Below are 12761 nucleotides of genomic sequence, written 5' to 3'. Positions count from 1 at the left end.
CTTCAAGAGTTCAAGACAACCAGCTGTTAATATATTCAGCTCTGCAATGCATAAACTGATTGATATTTGATATTGTTTAAAATATGTTACTGTAGTAGCAATTTACCTTATAACTGATGGTGTACTTAAATGTATAATAAAAGGGAGATCAATTTTATTAAATAAACATCATGTTTATCCAATTATGTTTCTACATGATTGAACTTATTCTTTCAAATTTCTTGTCTAAACTGCTTGAATGATTAAAGTGACTAAAATTTTGGCGTAGATAATTATTTTTAAAGAGGAGATTTTAATTCAGTTAGTGAGGGAGAGCTTTATTTCTCTCGAACTGAAAAATTTTTAAACTCGTTTTTTAACTCGGTTTTTAAATTCAGTTATTGAGGGGAATCTTTCTTATCCCTTGAACTGATTTTTTTTAATGTTTTGGATTCTCACAAAGGGAGAGAATCAGTTAAATTTTAAAATTATTTTAAATCGCTTTTATCGCTTTAACTGATCAAGTTTTGTGATAATAAAAAAGTGGAAGATTGTTGGAACATTTCATGTTCGCAATCTTACTTGATTTTGATGTTAACAAAACTTGTTATTTTGTTACTAATGATTTTACCTAAGTGTGCAGTTAGCTGAACGTAACTAAAGCTATCGAAGAATGCAAATTGACAGTGCCAACTGATTAATCGAACTGAACCACTTCAATTGATAAATCGTAAACCAGTTCAACCGATTGTGCAGCTGAAAGGTGGTTCAGCAAAAGACCTTTAGAAGCCTGGCCAGCTGATGAAGAGCTCAACTGATGAAGAGCCCGACTGACTAGTTCAACTGAAAGAGTGAAATCAGTTCAACTGACGAGTCAACTGATTTCATCAGCCCAACTGAAGATCAGTTCAACTAGCCAGTTCAGAACATCAGTTAGAACCAATCAGTTGCAGAACTCGACAAGCTTATTCAATGAGATCCAGCTGTGAACAAAGGTACGAAGAATATGTACTATAAATAGTACAATAATGGACGTTGCAGCAAAACTTTAAGACAAAATGTTCCAGAATGGCTGTCGAAAAAGTCGAGACACAAATTTCAAGGAACATATTCAAGCTGCAACGATCACATGTGTTGAGTCTTGATGTACGATCGCGTTGCTGCTATAAATACAGAACAAGACCATCAACAAATATGGATGAATAAGGAGGAAGTGTGGAAAACAAGAAAGGGCACACTTATTGCATATCAGCTTAAAAAGAAGCAATCAGCCCAGAGGAGACACTTCAACATGTTATCAGCTTAGTCTTAGAAGCATATTTACCTCAGTGTGTGAGAACACTTTCGGGTAGTTTTCAAAGATAAGTTCTCATACACGTACACACCACCACTCAAATTCCGCTTTGTACAAAGACGTAAAACTTGTGTATGTATTCTTTGACACATAGACGTTAAACAAGTGTTGGCTGAAAGGCGATGCCTTTAGTCTAGATTAAGAGTTCAGTTATGCAATGGATAAGTCCTAAGCTGGGAGGGATGGTTTGTACAAAGTGTTGTATAAATCAAAGTTTTCTAGCAGATCCTGCCCGAGGTGGTGGAAGGGATGAAGTAGGAGCAATTGAAGTCTCCGAATATCTATCATATGTTGTGTATTAACGGTAGTTTTAAACTGATTTGATCAGTTCAGCTAATATCAGTTCAGTTAAGTCCATAGCTGAACTGATAGAAGCCAGAACTGATTCCCCATATTTCAGTCGATCAGTTTACACAAGCTAAAATTATTTTTAAAATCTGTCAGTTTTTCTTAACGAATGATTACTTCGAGTGTTTTTCGCTTGATTTAAAACCAAACTCGATCTAATTCATCGATGTATACATTCTTAGAACAAAACTATTGCAGCTCATTGAGAATATTATGTTTGAAGCACTCTCGTAGTGTCCGAACCGATCCATAAAATTTCAAGAAACATACATAATTTATTTTTGTGCAAAGATGGACTCACATATGAAGAACAAAGTACGTCAATATATATATCAAATAGTACACTTGTGAAATGAAAATGTACATAAAAGTATAGCAAAAGCCCACTTACAAAGATATATATATATATAAAGCCCACTTACAAAGAAATATATATAGCAAAAGCTCACTTACAAAGAATAAGTATGTCAAACTTTATATATAAAAAAACAAAAACTTGATTAGAAATAAATAAATATATCAAAAGCCCACTTGAACAAAATTAATGTGCAAAACTTTATTGAATATACATATATATAAGCACACTTACAAAGAAAAAGTATGCCAAACTTTATATGTATAAAAATCCATTTACGAAGAATTATATTTAGGAAAAACCCACTTACCGAACCAAATAAGTGTGCAAAACTTTATCGAATATACATACATATATATAAGTACACTTACAAAGAACAAGTGTGCCAAACTTTATATATATATAAATAAAAAAAACTCGATTAGAAAGAAATATATATATCGAAAGCCCACTTACTCTTGGTTCAAATGTACGATTCGAACTTAACTGATACTTAGGTAAAACTTAGGTCGAACACGAGCAGCACTTGGGCAACACCTCAGTCACTATTTGGGCGGCATTTGGACAATACTACAATGGCAAAATGCAACCTCTCCTCTTTGCTTGAAGTGGTCGAGACTTATGACTGATTTGGGAGAATTTTTGATGTGGATTTACTCTAAACCAAAGTATCTATTTATAGGCCTCCAAGAGTAAGGTGAAAGGTCACTCCATTCATTGTAATGTATCTCACCTTAAATATCATTATTCGTGATCATTAACCTCCTCTTAATGACACCTATTCATGACCATTAACCTCATATTAAAAACACATATTCATGGTTGTAACGCCCGAAGAATCAATCCACGTAAACCGCATTCATGCAAATGATTTAAATTGCTAAATTATTTTATTTAATTGATTTTAAATGCTTACTTGATGTATATTATATGATTGAAGGTCTAATTGCATGATTTTATAAAAATTGAAGATTTTTATCTGAATATTCGATAATAGGCTAGGGGAAAAAGATCGGGGACGACCAAAGATAAAATATTTTCGATAAATATTTTAGAGGCTTATTAAGGTGATTAATTATGATTACATTTTTCTAACAATGATGGAGTCCAAATTATTTTACGAGACGAGCTCGATTTTATCCGATAAGCCGGTTTTGGACAAACAGGGACTTTTAAAAGCCCAAAAAATTATTATTTTTGAAAACAAAATTTTAAACTTTTATTTTACAATTAAATAGGTGTTATTGGACCTAATTTTCCTAAAATTAGTAGGTCCAATTGCTCCTAAACACAAAAGCCCAAAACCTAAGCCCATTAACATGCAAATTTCAATATCTATAAAATAGAAACCTAGGGCTTTTGGCACCCCATTCAGCCAAAAAACCACACATCACACACACAGTTTTCAAAAATATGGAGAGCAAAAGTTCAAGGATTCTTCGTCGCAAGAGTTTAGAAGCGTGCCTTTGCGTTTAAAACTTAAGCCCATTAACATGAAAATTTCAACATCTATAAAATATAAACCTAGGGCTTTTGGCACCCCATTCAAAAGAAAATCCACACATCGCACACACACAAATTTCGAAAATATGGAGAGTAAAAGTTCAAGGATTCTTCGTCGCCCGTTCATCCCTCTTTGCAACCCACGCTAACGATCGAATATTCGAGCCTTTTAAATGCAAAGGCACGCTTCTAAACTCTTTTGATGCACTATTCATATCATAATATGCATGTTTTATGTATTTTAGCATGAAAAATATTTGAATAGAAATCGCTTAACGTTTTGATGATTATTTTCAAAGTTTTGATGATTTTACGATTTGTTTGAGAACGCTATGAATTCTAAGGGACATGTTGCCAATACAAGGTGTTTAAGAGATAGAAATAGAGTCTTTTAAAGTGGAATGTAGGTCGTAATCGGTCTTGGTCAATGATGGATGAACCTAGGGTTTCATGGGTTTCCTTGGGACAAAAAAGGTTCAGCTATAGGGGGTGGTGCACCAGGGTTCGGCTAGGTCTGATCAGGTTCCTATGGTGGTTGTAACCAAGTGAGCTTGAGGGGTGGAGAGTGGCTGGACGCGAAGACATCAAGGAGGGAAGAGTCCACAAACCCTAGGACTCTTCCCATGCATGTGTGCAACTATGTTCAGGAGGGGAGAGGTGTGCGGTTGGTCTAGGTGGCTAGGCTGGTCCAGTAGGGTCCATGGAAGGTGGCTCGGGGTAAAGGCATTGTCCGGTGCATCGGAGGTCCGAGGTGGGTTGCGTAAGCAAGGGCCGCGACTTGAATAATAGGAGGGGAACTCGCGCGGCTGGCTGCTTGACTTAGGGGCTAGGTGCATGGGTCAGGACGGATCCAGGAGGGTCAGGGTTAGGTCTGGTCCTAGGTGCCTCGAGGGTGGCTCAGTGTTTGAGAATAGTGGCTTGACTTAGAGCTTAGGGTTCGAATTGGCTAGAATCAAAAGAGATGATTCGAACCATGGGTCCACGGGGTCTGGTTTGTGGTTCACATGGGTAGTTTAGGTATGAAAAGTTTATGTTTAAAATTTTAGAAGAAAATATTAAGTTTGGAATTCGGGATTTGAACGCTTCAGGGTCTAGTAATTAAGAAAATAAATCAAAAGGCTCGGGTTTACGTCTAAGAAAAATACAAGAAATTAATTTTAAGCTTATACGAGGGTTTTGGATAGGCTCGAGTCGATAAAAGTATGAAAACGTCAAAGTCGGGAATTTTAGAGCCCGAGGGAAAAATGATCATTTTACGTCCCGGGTAGTACGAAAAGCTTGGCAGTGTCCCGAAGAATCATGACGCATGCTAAATGATAATTTAAAATGTTCATGATGAAAATATGAGATTTTATTATTTATGAAAAAACTGTGAAATTTTTACTGTTAAAATGCTATTTTTCGAATGTGGAAAGGACGCAATATTTTATGATTAAAAAGAAAAGGAAAAATATTTTGATGGATGTGAATTGACTGTAACATAAAGGATATGATATATGATTTTTGGGAATATCGTGAGGAAGAAGGCCCCAGATGGAGCCCGTTTACGGGAGAAGGCCCAGAGGGAGCCCGACGATTATGTTTCAATTTTACGTCGATGTCTAGTGCCCGTCCCCATGCACAATGGTGAGCTAAGACTGATGAGTCTTCCAGAAGATATAGCTAGCCACTTTCAAGGATCAAACTTCACTCAAAACAATAAATGATGGAAATGTTTATGATTTGACAATTTATGATTAAATTATGCTTACAAATTTATGCTAGCTTATTTTGAATAAAAGTATGAATTTTAATGTATATTCTTATATATGTATTATTTGTTACAAATGTTTAGAACGTGCTGAATCACTAGACTCACTAGGTTTGAATGTTGCAGGTGATGATGAGATTGAGGGAGGCGCTTACGCTTGAGTAAATTGAGTCTGGTAGTACATCCCCGAGGGACATTTGTAAGTCCAAAAAACAAAACCTACGTAAACCACATGTATGCAAATTATTTGAATTGCTTAGTTGTTTTATTTAATTGACTTTAAATGTGAAACGTCTGCTATTCGTTTTCTTAAAAAGTACTAGAAATTTTTTTTCCTCCTTAATCTCCATAATTCAAAATATACATTTATATAAATACTTTAAAATAACTTGACACCGTTTTTAAAATAAAACAAACAAATAACATTTTACTAAATCTAAAAATAATATTTGAAAAGTATAGCCCATACTATAACCTCTCAAAAACCACTCATAATAAAAGTCATAAAAATATCTTTTATATAATTTAAAATCATAAATCATAACTAGTGTGGAAAACTAGCGTCGGTCCTTGGGTTATGTTCACCTTCAGTCCTAGCAAAGTCAACCATCAAGACCTCATAATCATTATTATCATAATCACCTGTATCAATCACACCTAGTGAGTCTAAAGACTCAACACACCATAATCTTGATAACAAGTACTACATATACAGATCATATACAACAGTGAAAATACTCGTACTTAAAATATCGTTTTCATGAAGATGCATAAACTTTAACCATAAACATTTTCAAAAAACCTTTTCATGATGCATAAACTTTAAACATAAACATTTTCATAATCTTTTCTTAAATATTTTCGTAAACCTTTTCATATTATCATCAACATATTCATATGAACATCAATAACATAAACCTCAATATTTTTTCCTTCTCCTCATTTCATAACATTAATCCTTTCATCACTGATCATAAAAATTTTTCCTTTTTATTGAATTCAAATAGTTAATTGTGAATTTCCGCAATCCTCAAAAGTCGATGGATCCATCTAAATGAAACCACAGTACTGGGCGGCGGGGACATCAGTGAAATAAGATCGTCAACTGAGCCTTGGCCTATCCTCTATCATATCCTCATATCTTCATTTCCTCAATAGTCACAATTACTTCACTTCCTTCAACGATTTATATTATCATCACTTTATAAAAATCACTCATTTATATCCTTTTTCTTTTAAAAACAAGCATGCAACATTTCTTTAACGTTACCGTTTTCTCATAAAAATCCGTAAACATTTTAAAAAAATCTTTTAATATATAAATTCCATAAATCTTTTAAATAAACATTTCAACATCATAAACACTTAAATATGCATTATAACCATAAACATTTAAAATAAACCTTTTAACATATTAAATCATAACCTTTTAAAATAACATTTTTGACATAATAAATCGTAAAAATTTAAAATCAATGTCATAAAAATTCATGAACATTTGGAATAATCATATTAGCATATAAAACAGCATTCAGACACTGCCATGACGTTTTATTAATTTCTAGGTGTAAAATGACCGTTTTACCCCCTGGACGTAAAATTTCACGTTTTTGAATTTTTCTTAATTTCATTGACGCTAACATATCCCAAATAATTATTTAAGCTTACATGAATTTACCCATATTTTTATTTGGCTTAAAACTAGGAATTTTTTATTAATTTGTTTTTGAGCGTTTAGAAGGCGTTTTAATCCCGAAATATTCCAATCTTTGATATAAAGTTCCTAAATTCAAAACTTAGTCTTTTTATATTATTTTAGCTCTCGAGAACCACGACTCGACCCCCGTGAGCCGTGTTTCGATTATTTTTAACTTTAAAAAACCCTAACTTGACCTATGATTGAACCCCTCGAGCCATCTTTCGATTTCCTCGAGCCACCCTTGAACCATGTTGGTCCAGACCCTGACCAACCCCTTAGTGCGCCATACTGAACCCTTAGTAACCATCCCAAAGCAAGACCCAAAGCCCCCCAACCAACCAACAGCTTGGCCGAGAACTCCAAGTGGCCAAGGACTCCTGTTGGTGTGCTTAGGAACCTAGCCGACGCCCCTAGCCCCTGAACCAACCTCTAGTGCACCTACCTAGGAGCCTAAGGACGCACTCTAGCCTGGCCCTTGAACCACAGAGCGAGCCCCCAAGCCCCTGGCCCCAAGCCGCGACCCTCCAGCCCCTTCAACAAGGAACCCGATCACCCCAAACCCCATGACAGAAAACCGACTCCAGCTTGATTCGTTTGTGGTTTCCGTGAGTATGGTGTGTCTCTAGGACTCTAAACCGTGCAAAAACTTTACTTGATCATAACTGTTATCATGGCAGCCCCTTCACATGTAAGGCATGAGTTTGGATCAAAATTCATAAGTTTTAGATATGTATGTGCTATATTCCGAAAATAATAAAAGAATTTCATGTTCCTCAAGCACACGATATTTAAAACTATAATACAATGTGATAGATGAGAAAATGAGATATATGGCGTGTCTTTGCGTTTTAAACGCACGAATATATGTTGAAGACAAAGAACGGAGACGAGGAGACGATGTCTTTGATGCTTCCCTTGAATATCCGAAAATTCTTCTTCAAAATAATGAGTGTGGCCGTGTGTTTGGGAGAGAATTTGAGAGTGGAAAATTCAGAAGTGGCGTGTAAGGCCCTATAATTAATTATCCGGTAATTTGGAATAATTAGAATAATTATTGAGTTAAGTGTGTTAAAAATATGTATTTTAGAATATCGAAGAATTTAACGATATAAAATACATATAGAGTTTAAATAACACACGAAAGCAAAATAATTACAGACCGGGATAGATGGGCTTGAGTTACTATTTTAGTAACCAAATACACAAGATATATATACAAATATACATATGCATACACACAACTTACCCAATTAGAAAAAAGAAACGAGAGAAAGGAAAGAAAGAAGGAAACCAATTTTCGCAACCCTTGGAGCAGCTGCGGGAAAGTTGCGATATCTCCTCCGTCCGGTGTCCAAATCTCAATAGGTCTAAAAGGGTGTCTTCTTAACATCCTAGGCTTCGATTCAAGACAGAAATCGCAAATTTTGAGCAAGGATACGAGTAGATAAAAGCTGCTGTTCCGGTGCTCTGTTTCTGCGCGAATTCTTCCAGTTTTTGGGTGAGCGTTTTTGGGTTGCTGCGATTTTTGTAGTTTGAATTTGTAGGAATGACTAAAATAAAAATGTTTGTTAGCTTTCTATAGCCACTAGAATCATCGAATTTGGATAAGAAACGGATTTGTTATGATTTTTCTACCAAAACGTGTCAAAATGGAATTCTGTGTTGGAGCTGTGTACAACACCTATTGTAATTCGGGTTTATGGCATATAAGCATGCGGATTCTGGGTTTTTGGTTAAAATGAAAGTTGTAGAGCTATGTGTTGTCTTCGTATTGATATAATAATCGTTAAATTTCAGTAAGAATTGAGCAAGTTATGGTGGTTTTTTCTGAAACTGCGCAGTAGGAGAATTCTGTCCGAAAATCTTTTGAGTGGCAGTGTGTTCTTGAAAATTCTAGGGATTAATCTAATGCGATTTAGAAGATGGTTTCTTCTATAAAAAGTTAGATATTCAAGTTATCTTTCATTTCCAATTGGCGGTTATTGATTTGAGTTAATATTGAGCGAGATACGAATTTTATGCTCTTTTGTGCCAAATTGGACTTGGTATGGAATGTAGTTTTCATGATCTGGTTTATTGTTGCTTTGTTTAGGCCTATGGTCTTGAAGTGAAGTTGTTATTGGATTGTCAAGTTGGTATAGGTATGTTACAGCTCGATAACATACGACGGTAAAACATAAATTATGTTTAATTACCATTCTGTGTTACATTGATCGGGTGTATGACTTGTTAGGTTGTTGTAAATTGTTAAATGCCTTCGTTGTGATCTATGTTTATTATTATGTCATATTATTGGCATTTAGTATCGGGCATACAGTTATGACATTCATGTTGAGCCCTATCGTTCTTTTAGCCATTGTTGATATCCGTTGTTATATGGCACTATTGTTTATCTCGGGATCATTGTGTGGCTGATAGGCCTATACACATGAGACCGTAGATGTGATTGAACAATCCCGTGGTTAGTGCAGCCTTTTGAGAGTGAGCGCTGGGATTGTGTCATCTAGTTCATTTTGTTGTGCCATCCTGTTATAGCGTATCAGCTTTATGGAGGCCGAGTCAGGGATGTTATTCAGCACAGCTTGGCATACCTCGCATACTTGGCATGGCGGTTTAGCTGCATGGCGATGTAGCTCCCCTATGTTGTTGCTCGAGCATTATTCCAGTTGTTATCGTACCGTTTGTTGGCTCCTGTTATCCCGGTTATTCGTTGAGCCTTTCATGCATTGCATATTACATTTCATTATATGATTATGCATGATTTATGTTATTGTTGGACTGTTTCATACCAGAATCCTAACCTCAGTTATTTTACTGAGGGGGCTACTGTGGTTGCTATTGGGCACCATGATAGATCTCCCGAGTCGTTTTGCAGCATCAGGCCGAGGTTCCGCCAGTGGAGCTCGGGATTGAGGTTGGATTGCTTGTTTCTGTTCATTGGAGTCCTCCAGTTAGTCTATATGTATGTCTTGGGTTTGTTTCAGTCTTGTATTGTAGTTTATTTTCCGGGGAGATGCCCCGTGTATCTGTAGTAGTATTTGGTTGTTTTGTGATGTTCTGAGTCGACTCTGTGATGTTTATGATCTGGTGAGTATTTGGTAAGTTTTAATTTCTGTTTAGTCCTGGCCAGTGCGGCTATAGGTTGTTTAATTTCGGTTTTGTTTTAGTGACTCTAGTGGGAGTATATTTTGATATAAATTGATGTTTGAGTTTTTCGGGATGTCCTATTTACGGGGAGGTCATGTCGAAATTTTTCTAGGCCCTGAGGTCCGTTTTAAAGTATTTTAAACCTTTTTCCGCTGCAGTTTTAAGTCAAACCATTATTGTTTGATCATTATTTGTCATTAGAGTAAATGGGCCTCACATCTTGGTATCAGAGCGTAAACTGGGATACGCTCGAACTAGAGTCTAGGACACTTGAGTCTTGGCACTAAAATGGTTGTTGCGCCTGTGTATGCTACTTGACAACATGCTTATGTGATTATATGATTTGTTTACTTCCATTCTAATTGTTTTGGTGTTTTATCATATAGAATGGAGGGAGGTGGAGAAATTCCTGTTGATGAGATTCCTTTAGCTCGAGGTCGAGGTCGTGGACGTGGTAGACCTCATGTCCGTGTTTTTGATGATACTTTTGTTGAGCAAGCTGCTGATCATCTAGACCAGCTTAGGATGGATGAATTAGTTGCGTGTTTCCATTCTATGCATCCACCTCGATTCAGTGGTTCGGAAGGAGCCGAGAAAGCTGAATTATGGATTTCTGAGATTGAGGAATTGTTTGATTTGATTGAGTATCCTCCAGAGTGTCGATTGAGATTAGCTGTGCATCAGTTGGAAGATCGTGCTAAAATGTGGTGGTCTACTACATTGATGCCTTTAGATGCTCAGAGGATTGTTCCATCGTGGGATATATTCAAGCTGAAGTTTAAGGAGAGTTATTGTCCTCCATCATTCTACAGTTCTAAGGCTTCTGCGTTTCATAACCTGAAACAAGGCGATATGTCAGTTGCGGAGTATGCATATTCTTTTTATGCTATGCTGAGATATGCTCCTCATGTTGCTGCGAGTCAGGTTGCTGTCGTCTAAAGTTTCATTGAAGGATTGAACGATCATCTGCACCCTTTTGTTTCTACCGGTAAGCCACTGAATTATCTTGAAGCAGTGGAAATAGCAAAAAGGGCTGAAGCTATCCTTAAGAGGGTGGCAATCGAGTTTCTACCCAACATCATCAGTCGGGGAGGCAACAATTCAGTTCATCTGGTTCTGCATCTCTTCGTCCACGTGGGAAGCAATTTAAGAAGCCCGGTTCTAGCTCTTCGAGTTCATGGAGTTCAGGGAACCGTGGTGGATATCTTTATAGTAAACCTTATTGTGATCACTGTGGGGGCAAGCATTCCAGTAATCAGTGTGTTGGAGTTCAAGTGGTTTGTAATAATTGTGGTCGGCCGGGTCATTTTGCTAGAGTCTGTCCTAGTAAGACGGGAAAATCAGCCCAGGCAGGTGGTGGAGCTCAAAGTAATAGAATTCCAGCAGCGTCCTAGTCTTCCCATCAGCCTAGTCGCCCTTTACGTTAGAACAGAGGGCAAGGTGGTCAACATAATCAGTCATCTGCTCATGTATTTGCCTTGACTGAGGATGAGGCTCAGGCAGCTCCAGGTACTGTCATTACTGGTAACTGTACTCTATGTGGTTTTATAGCACGAGTGTTATTTGATACCGGAGCATCTCATTCCTTTGTTTCTCATGCATTCGTTGTTTCGCATGATCTTCGCACCACTAGTATGAATTCCAATCTATCTGTTGCTACTCCGATTAGCAAAATGATTATCACTGATAATGTGGTGTTCAATGCGGTTTTGTTTCACGATGAAAATGTTCTGTATCTGAACTCATAGTTCTACCTATGCATGACTTTGATTGCATCGTTGGTATGGATGTTTTGACTGCAAATCGTGCCACTGTTGACTGTTATCGAGGAATAGTTCGTTTTAGGCCTAGCTTTGCTCCTAAATGGAATTTCTATGGCCGTGGTTCTCAAGCCAAGATTCCTCTAGTTTCTTCCATTGAGATGAATCGATTGTTAGATTCTGGTCATGAAGGTTTTCTGGTTTATGTTGTTGATCTATCGCAAGATGAGCGAAGGATTTATGATATTCTTGTTTATTCTAAGTCCGAGGAAGAGCATGCCAAACACTTGAGGATAGTTCTTCGAATTCTTCAAAAGAAGCAGTTGTACGCCAAGCTATCCAAGTGTGAGTTTTGGTTAGATAGAGTTGTGTTTCTGTGCCATGTCATATCTCAACATGGTATTTCTGTCGATCCAAGTAAAGTTGAAGCAGTTCTGAACTGGGCACGACCGACCAATGTACTAGAGATTCGTAGTTTCATGGGTTTAGCTTGGTTATTACCGGAGATTTATCGAAAATTTCTCAAAGATTGCTAGACCTATCACTCAACTGACTCAAAAAAATCAGAGATTCATTTGGTCTGATGAATGTGAGTCAAGTTTTGTCGAGTTGAAGAAGAGATTGACTTCTGCACCAGTTCTTACCATTCCAAGTGGTTCTGGAGGATTTGTTGTTTGTACCCTCGTGTCTAATCGAGGTCTAGGTTGTGTTCTGATGCAGCATGGCAGAGTAGTGGCCTATGGTTCTCGTCAGTTGAAACAGCATGAGTCTAAGTATCTTGTTCATGACTTAGAATTGGCTGCTATTGTTTTTGCTCTCAAGATTTGGAGACATTATTTGTTTGGGGAGCAATTTGTAATCTATTC

General features: G+C 36.9%; 1 protein-coding gene across 1 annotated transcript; it reads left to right on the top strand.

Moving 5' to 3' along the window:
* The first annotated feature begins 9063 nt into the window (after nt 1-9063).
* LOC142528102 (uncharacterized) lies at nt 9064-11163 on the top strand. Its single transcript, XM_075633174.1, has 2 exons — nt 9064-9129; nt 9843-11163. The coding sequence occupies exon 2, from the start codon at nt 10523-10525 to the stop codon at nt 11072-11074; it is 552 nt and encodes a 183-aa protein (XP_075489289.1). The 5' UTR covers nt 9064-9129; nt 9843-10522; the 3' UTR covers nt 11075-11163.
* The last annotated feature ends 1598 nt before the right edge of the window (nt 11164-12761 follow it).

The sequence above is a fragment of the Primulina tabacum genome, chromosome 15 (assembly GCF_025594145.1).
Source record: "Primulina tabacum isolate GXHZ01 chromosome 15, ASM2559414v2, whole genome shotgun sequence".
Classification (NCBI taxonomy): domain Eukaryota; kingdom Viridiplantae; phylum Streptophyta; class Magnoliopsida; order Lamiales; family Gesneriaceae; genus Primulina; species Primulina tabacum.
This window is presented reverse-complemented; position numbering and strand designations above follow the sequence as displayed.